The 7911-nt window shown below is 48.3% G+C and overlaps 1 protein-coding gene across 2 annotated transcripts; it reads right to left on the reverse strand.

Annotated features, from left to right (window-relative positions):
• On the reverse strand, nt 1738-7633 carry MRPS23 (mitochondrial ribosomal protein S23). Of its 2 annotated transcripts, none has more exons than XM_005668966.3 (5): nt 7462-7633; nt 6824-6994; nt 3369-3446; nt 3067-3193; nt 1738-2130 (listed from the first exon to the last, which is right to left on the reverse strand). In XM_005668966.3, exons 1-5 carry the CDS (start codon nt 7503-7505, stop codon nt 1978-1980), a joined length of 573 nt encoding a protein of 190 aa, XP_005669023.1. In that variant the 5' UTR covers nt 7506-7633; the 3' UTR covers nt 1738-1977. The 2 variants fall into 2 exon arrangements, with proteins under 2 accessions (XP_005669023.1, NP_001230742.1); NM_001243813.1 differs by having other exon boundaries at nt 1738-2127; nt 7462-7539.

Below are 7911 nucleotides of genomic sequence, written 5' to 3' on the forward strand. Positions count from 1 at the left end.
ATGGATGGCCAGGGGACAGAGGTGGAAAGGAGAGAGGCTTTTCAACTTAAATTATACAAGGGCAGGTATAACTTTTTAAATTACGCAACAAATAACTTTTTTTGTTTGTTTGCTTTTTTAAGGCCACACCTGATCCTTAACCTACTGAGCAAGGCCAGGGATTGAACCCACAACCTCATGGTTCCTACTCGGATTCATTTCCGCTGCACCACGACAGGAACCCAAATAACTTTAAAAACATCTTCATAGCTATCACAAAGACATTGCCTTTTCTTTTTTTGTTTTGTTTTGTTTAAGGTCGCACCTGCAGCATATGGAGGTCCCAGGCTAGGGGTCTAATCGGAGCTACAGCTGCCGGCCTACACCAGAGCCACAGCAACGCCAGATCCCCAACCCACTAAGCAAAGACAGGGATCAAATCCGCAACCTCATGGTTCCTAGTCAGATTTGTTTCTGCCACACCATGATGGGAGCTCCCAACACAGTCTTTTAAATTCCAGCAACATGAGGTTTAGAGACGTAATGAGTGATTCCCGAACGTTTCTCTGAGAACAGAACCAGCTCCTCCACCAGCTTAAGTCCTCCTGCCAAGGCCCAGCCAGGTATCTAGCACCCAGTGGTTGCCTGATGCTGAAGGGATGTCATTTACTTCTTCCTCTAAAAGTCAAGCGTCCTCGACATGATAGGAATTGCAAAACAGTGACAAAGGAGGGGGAGAAGCCACGTGGCTGACAAGGGCTTTTGCCTCGTGTACTCACGGACTTTCCATGAACTAAGCACCACGTGCAAGGAAGTGTCCAGGCTGGGGGTGTGGACCCCGCCCTAACCTGCTGGGAGACAGAAGAGACGGTACCCAAAGATCAGGGGAGAATAGCTACATGAGTTTTCAAGTAAGAAAGTCCTGGCAGTTCCCGCCTTGGCTCAGGGGGAAACAAATCTGACTAGTATCCAGGAGGACGCAGGTTCAAGCCCTGGCCTCACTCAGTGGGTTAAGGATCCAGTGTTGCCGTGAGCTGTGCTGTAGGTCACAGACGCGGCTCAGATCTGCTGTTGCTGTGGCTGTGGTGTAGCCGGTGGCTACAGCTCCGATTCCACCCCTAGCCTGGGAAATTCCATATACTGTGGGTGCGGCCCTAAAATGACAAAAAAAAAACTTCTGGAGCAGCTTCTTACTGAGAGCTGAGAACTCGTAGCTGAGGGGTATTGCATTTATTTAGTAAAAGATAAGGAAGTGAACACAGGAGGACTGTTGGTACAAAACTGCCAAGCACAACCTGACTGACACCGGGGAGGCAGGCGGAGTGGGGAGGGAAGCATCATCCCTCCCAGCATCCCGGTTACCTGCAGGCATCGTCGGGATTCAGTCTTCAGCTGGATGGCACCATTCATTCATGCAACAGATCTTTACCGAGCAGCCTACCAGGTCCAGGTCCACGCTAACCATCTCCAGCACTCAACCCATGAGATTATAGTTTTGGCCTTTGTCCCTCAACAAGGGGGACAGCACGAGTCAGCCTGGCCTCCCGAGCGAAAAGCACAGAGATTATCTGCAGACAGCAACCGCTGGCCAGGGAACCACACCTCGTGGGCAAGGAAGGGAAAGTGTGCTGGCTCCAGAGAAGGGAAGCATCCCAGGAAATCAAATGTGACCACACAACTTCAAGCAAACCTACTCAGAATGAGTCCCAAACAATACAGATAAAGGTTTCTTCATGCTATTTACCATTTTCAAGTAAATTTACTTTATAAGCACCAGGGAATTCTTTATTTAATACCATCCGAACAGGAAAGTTCACGTAACTGCTTCTTTCAAACCCTGAGACAGAGCTTTATGACAACCTAGAAATGGGACCCGAAAGACGGCAAACGTGATGCCTTAGAGATCGAGAAACATTTGCACAGTTCAACTGTTAAAATAGTTCCACATTCATGCAGAGAGTCCGGTCTGGACGTTGGTACACGCGGTGTGCAAGTTTCTCAGGGAGGAGGGAGGCCTTTCGACTCTTTCTCAGGAGCCTCCAAAGGCTGGTCCTGCGGGACTTCTTTCCAAGGCTGGTTCTCTTCCACCGCAGTCTGGGGCTTGATACCCGTGGGCTCAGATTTCCGGGAAATGGGACTACCTTCCTGCTGCTTAAAAGACCAGACATAAGTCCGTCACATGGACATTCTCATTTTCACTCGGCTGAAGGTGTAGAACTAAGCACATCTGAGCGCTGAGTTAAAAATTTAGTGATGGAGTTCCCGTCATGGCACGGTGGTTAAAGAATCTGACTAGGAACCATGAGGTTGTGGGTTCGATCCCTGGCCTTGCTCAGTGGGTTAAGGATCCAGTGTTGCCACAAGCTGTGGTGTAGGTCACAGGTGCCGCTTGGATCTGGCGCTGCTGTGGCTGTGACGTGGGCTGGCAGTTGCAGACCTGGCTCGGATCCCGTGTTGCTGTGGCTCTGGCGTAGGCCAGTGGCTACAGCTCCGATTCGACCCCTGGCCTGGGAACCTCCATATGCCACAAGAGCGGCCCAAGAAATGGCAAAAAAAAAAAAAAAAAATTTTAGTGGTAACATCTCAGGTCCAGTTCACTGACAACAAACAATAAACGTGATAAAAATCTCTATAGAACCAAGACTTCAAAAGCCCTCATGTCAGCTTATTCGTTCCAGGTAGCAGTCTTTACCACAAAATTCTAGTCTAGTCAATCCAATAAATAGTATTTGAGGAGTTCCCGTCGTGGCGCAGCGGAAACAAATCCAACTAGGAACCATGAGGTTGCAGGTTAGATCCCTGGCTGTGCTCAGTGGATGAAGGATCCAGCGTTGCTGTAAGCCGTGGGGAAGGTTGCAGATGCGGCTCGGATCCGGCATGGCTGTGGCTGTGGCGTAGACTGGCGGCTACAGCTCCGATTCGACCCCTAGCCTGGGAACCTCCACATGTCGCGAGTGCAGCCCTAAAAAGACAAAAGCAAAAAAAAAAAAAAATAGTATTTGACCTGGAGCCACAATCAAGCCTTCCTTTAACCTCTGACAAATGGACAACCGATCCTAGTAATAGTTTTGATAAGAAAATACTCACAGTCCTTGCTTCTCCTACTCGTCTTAAAGTGACACCTTCGGCCAATAGAGCCTTCCCTGCTTCCACAAATAACTTCTCTTCATCTGTTTCTCCAAGTCGCTGTAGCTCAATGTATTTCTCCACAAACCTAGAATTCCAAGCAGTGACATCTTAGGTCTGTGATCTGTCAAGACATGCCTGTGAAGCAGCGCCACACGTGTCCCCGACAGGTTTTCCTCCAGGAACATCTTTTTCCTCAAGGAGGAATCCACAAAGCGCCTTAAAAAAAAAAACCATAACCCAGGACCTGCAAAATGGCTTACCGTTGACAGGTGGACTTGAAGTTCGGATTGAACAGATCAAAAGCTTTTGGACCGGATCCATAGGCCGAATAAAATTTCCTAAAAATACAAAACAGCAAAATATCAATCTCCCATTACAGATGGTGGCCAAGAACAGAACAAAGAATAACTGCTGGGCACTGAGGGGTCGAGTATAACGTGACCGACACACCCTAAGCCCCACAGCTTTTGTTTTAAATAAGCAATGCAGGGGCGTTCCCACCGTGGCGCAGTGGTTAACGAATCCGACTAGGAACCATGAGGTTGCGGGTTCGATCCCTGCCCTTGCTCAGCGGGTTAACGATCCGGTGTTGCCGTGAGCTGTGGTGTAGGTCGCAGACACAGCTCGGATCCCGAGTTGCTGTGGCTCTGGCGTAGGCTAGAAGCTACAGCTCCAATTAGACCCCTAGCCTGGGAACCTCCATATGCCACAGGAGCGGCCCAAGAAATGGCAAAAAGACAAAAAATAAATAAATAAGCAATGCATGGACACGGTAAACACATCAAATGCTCCAGAAAGCTACCCAGTGAAAAGTAACACTCCTCACCTCTGCCTTCCAACCCCCCAGTTCTCCTCCCAGGAAACAACACTAACCAGGAATGTTCAATCAATACACATCCATGTCCAAGAGGATTCGAGTTCGATCCCTGGCCCCGCTCAGTGAGTTAAGGATCCGGTGTTGCTGTGAGCTGTGGTGTAGGTCGAAGACATGGCTCAGATCCCATGTTGCTGTGGCTGTGGTGTAGGTCGCTGACACATCTCAGATCTGCTGTTGCTATGGCTGTGGCGCAGCCCGGCAGCTGTAGCTCCGATTCAACCCCGAGCCTGGAAACCTCCATATGCTGCGGGTGCGGCCCTAAAAAGACAAAAATAAAAAAATTTTTAAAATATACATATAAATATGCATCTATCATTCCCTGTCCCCAGCCACAGTGTTTAACCCTGGGGACAGTAAATATATCTTGCCTTTTTATTTAATATTTCTCAGAGATCGTTTCAAATCAATGCATCTAGATTGTTTCTAGTCTTTTGCTACTTTAGATAGTGTTACGATGATTACCTTTGTATTTTTTAGTGTACTATGCAAATAAGCCTGTGGAATAAATTCCTCAAAATAGTATTACTGGGTCAAAGAATGTGCATTTGTAATCTGGCCTTCCAAATTGCCAAGATGCTTTCCAAAGGGGTTGTACCAATTTATGCTCATACCAGTAAGGCAGGAGACTGCCTATTTCCCCATATCCAGGCCAAATTATATTTTCCAAGGTTTTTTTGGTTTGTTTGTTTTGTTTTGTTTTGTCTTTTCTAGGGCCAAACGCACGGCATATGGAGGTTCCCAGGCTAGGGGTCTATTTGGAGCTGTAGCCACAGGCCTGCACCACAGCTCACGGCAACACTGGATCCTTAACCCACTGAGTCGGACCAGGGATCCAACCTGCAACCTCATGGTTGCTAGTCGAATTCGTTAACCACTGAGCCACGACGAGAACTCCCCAAGTTTTTGATCTTTGACAATTTCACAGGTGCAGTATTATAGCTCACTACAGTTTTGCTTTCCTGTGTTTAAAAGCAAATGAATTTCCTTTTCTGTGACCTGTCCATGTTCTTTGCCCATTTTTCCTTTTGGTCTTTTTCTCATTGACTTATAAGCAAACTTTATAGCAGCATAAATAGGAAATTAGCCCTCTGTCATACATGTTTCAAAATTGTTTCCCTTTTGATTTTGCTTAAAGTAGTTTTGAGGGCAAAAAATTTTAGTATTTTCACGTGTGGTTTCTGGGTTTTATGTCATGCTTAGAAAAGCTTTTTTTTTTTTTTTTTTTTTTTTTTTTGTCTTTTGTCTTTTGTTGTTGTTGTTGTTGCTATTTCTTGGGCCGCTCCCGCGGCATATGGAGGTTCCCAGGCTAGGGGTTGAATCGGAGCTGTAGCCACCAGCCTACGCCAGAGCCACAGCAACGCGGGATCCAAGCCGCGTCTGCAACCTACACCACTGCTCACGGCAACGCCGGATCCTTAACCCACTGAGCAAGGCCAGGGACCGAACCCGCAACCTCATGGTTCCTAGTCAGACTGGTTAACCACTGGGCCACGACGGGAACTCCTTAGAAAAGCTTTTATCACCCAGGTTATGTTTTAAATTCTCCCATGTTTTCTAGTATTTTTATGATTTCACTTTTTATATTCAGGGTTTGTTTTTTTTTTTTTTTTGGTCTTTTTGCCATTTCTTGGGCCACTCCCACGCCATATGGAGTTTCCCAAGCTAGGGGTCTAATCAGAGTTGCAGCTGCCAGCCTACGCCAGAGCCACAGCAACGCGAGATCCGAGCCGCGTCTGCAACCTACACCACAGCTCACGGCAATGCCGGATCCACAACCCTCTGAGCAAGGCCAGGGATCGAACCCTCAACCTCACGGTTCCCAGTCAGATTCGCTAACCACTGAGCCACAACGGGAACTCCCGATATATTCAGGTTTTGATATACCTGGGATGTATTTTAAGTTCTTAAAAATGTCAAAAACACCCCCCCCAAAAAAAACAAAAAAGATAAAGGTTCAAAAAACTATTTAAGTACAAGCTGTTTTTATTATATTAACAGTAATAAAAGAGGAAGCAGTAAAATAGTCCACATTCTCCAATGACCATCACCCAATTCCACTGCTGTACACAGTAGAAACACAATATAAATGACTTTGAAAGCATCCCAAGTGCATGCAATGGACCTAAGCAGAAAAGTACTGAAAAAGTATTTAATGCCCCGATATCGCTGACAATCTCCAAGCAGAGCCAAAACATACTTGTTCTGCTGTGGGTGGTAGGGGGTAACTGGTGGGGGGGGTAACTCCTCAAATGAAAGGTGCCTGGACCTCAACAGAGAATATAATAACTTTACAAACTGGTTTCTTACTTCCAGGAATAGGGGTGAGACTAGGGGATACATATTAACTTCAATTAGGCACAATCTCTGATGCGAACAGTTAGAGAAAAAGAAACTACAAATTCTATATACTAAAAACTAACGTCAGTATTGGAAGAAAAAGGCTTTGTCAGTGAATGCCCAGTAAGTCAACCTCATAGTTCTCATGACCAAAATGGGTAAGGATACAGGATACCTACCTTGCAGGCGTAGAGGCCTAAATGAGATAACATTTATTAAGGGCTTAGCACAGTGCCTGTCACAAACAGATATGCAGAAACAAATAGCTACCACTGCAATGATCAGTCAATTGCTGGGCTCCAAGTTCTGCTTCTCAGAACTTCTACTGCTCTCCCATGGGGGAAGGGTACTGATTCCCTAATCTGGCCAGATGGACAAGACCGTCTCCACAGGGCTAACTAGCCCTGACTCAATTCCTACTTAAGTTGCCAGACTTCGGGCTAAACCTTTCCTGCTGAAGTTCTGCTGCCTCCCGTCCACCAGATGGGCTTCCGCACTCACGCTCTAATCCGATCCTCGTGGTAAAAGATGTCCTGGACAGCGGCTTTGGCTTTGCCGTATCGCAAGCGAGGCCTTCGGAAAACCGGCTCTCTTAATGGGGGGAAGGCATTATATATGTCAAGCCAGAGGGGCTTCTCTTTCAACACTCCAGCCCGAATCAGGTCCCGGGTCCTTAAGGAAGAGTAAAGAGCTAGGGTCAGTCAATGACCACAGCCTGTCTGAGCCCCTGAATCAGTGTAGCCCCAGCCTGGGACGCTGGCGAGCCTATGGAACCCGGAAGATAACCAGAAGGAGGGCAGAGCTGGGGGTCCCCCAACTACGGGTAGGATAGTTCCACATTCCAAACCAACCTACCAGTGCTCGGGAATTAACCCTTTCATCTTCTTATGTGCGTCCCACCCCCTCGCCCAACCACGCCCCGTCAAGGAAAATGCGCAGACAGTCCGGCCAGGTCTCTCAGCCCCTTCCTCCCTCCCCGTTCCTGGAGACCTCCACTTGGGGAGGCGAGAGGTGCGATCTTGAACAAGAGAGCTAAGAGATTCAAGAGGTAACGTCGTTGAACACAACCCCTCAGAAGCAGGAGAGCTCAGACCCACTCAAGAAAGCGTGAAAGCGGGAGGCGCTCTTTGTCCACGCACCGTGAGAAAATGCTACCAACAGTTTCCAGCCGGCTCCCCGCCATGCCCTACCACTCGGATCCCGAGCAGCTTCCGATACCGGAACCGGAAGCGCCCGCAGCAGGCAAAGTGGGCGTAAGTTGCGGGCCGAGCCACGGATCGCAGTGCTACCAGCGAGGCCCCCAACGGGAGGGCGGAGCCAGGCAGAAGTAAAAGATGTCCGAACCGACCCGCCCTCGGCTGCACGCCAGGTTCAGACCGGAGCACTCGATAGCCGAGCCGCCAGGGAGGAAGCGAGCCAAAGCCGGGCAGAAGCAATAAATGACCGATAGGGGTTAATTGCCGTGGTTGCTTTAGCCTTTCTAGCCATGCTCAGCCGACTCCGCTGGAGAAGATGGGGCTGTGCAGAGGCAGGATGATGGGGAGGGAGGATAGGTCCAGGAGAAGACACCTAGGCCAGGAATTCATTAG

This window comes from Sus scrofa, chromosome 12 (genome assembly GCF_000003025.6).
Source record: "Sus scrofa isolate TJ Tabasco breed Duroc chromosome 12, Sscrofa11.1, whole genome shotgun sequence".
Classification (NCBI taxonomy): Eukaryota; Metazoa; Chordata; class Mammalia; order Artiodactyla; family Suidae; genus Sus; species Sus scrofa.

Bases quoted from the DNA above. Each gene is read 5' to 3' on its own strand.
- MRPS23 (XM_005668966.3), bottom strand. From the start codon at position 7,505: ATGGCGGGGAGCCGGCTGGAAACTGTTGGTAGCATTTTCTCACG. The intron at 3,447-6,823 runs GTGAGTGCGGAA...TTGTATTTTTAG, and splicing joins CACGAGGATCGGATTAGAGC to GAAATTTTATTCGGCCTATG. The intron at 2,131-3,066 runs GTGAGTATTTTC...TGGTCTTTTAAG, and splicing joins GAGTAGGAGAAGCAAGGACT to CAGCAGGAAGGTAGTCCCAT.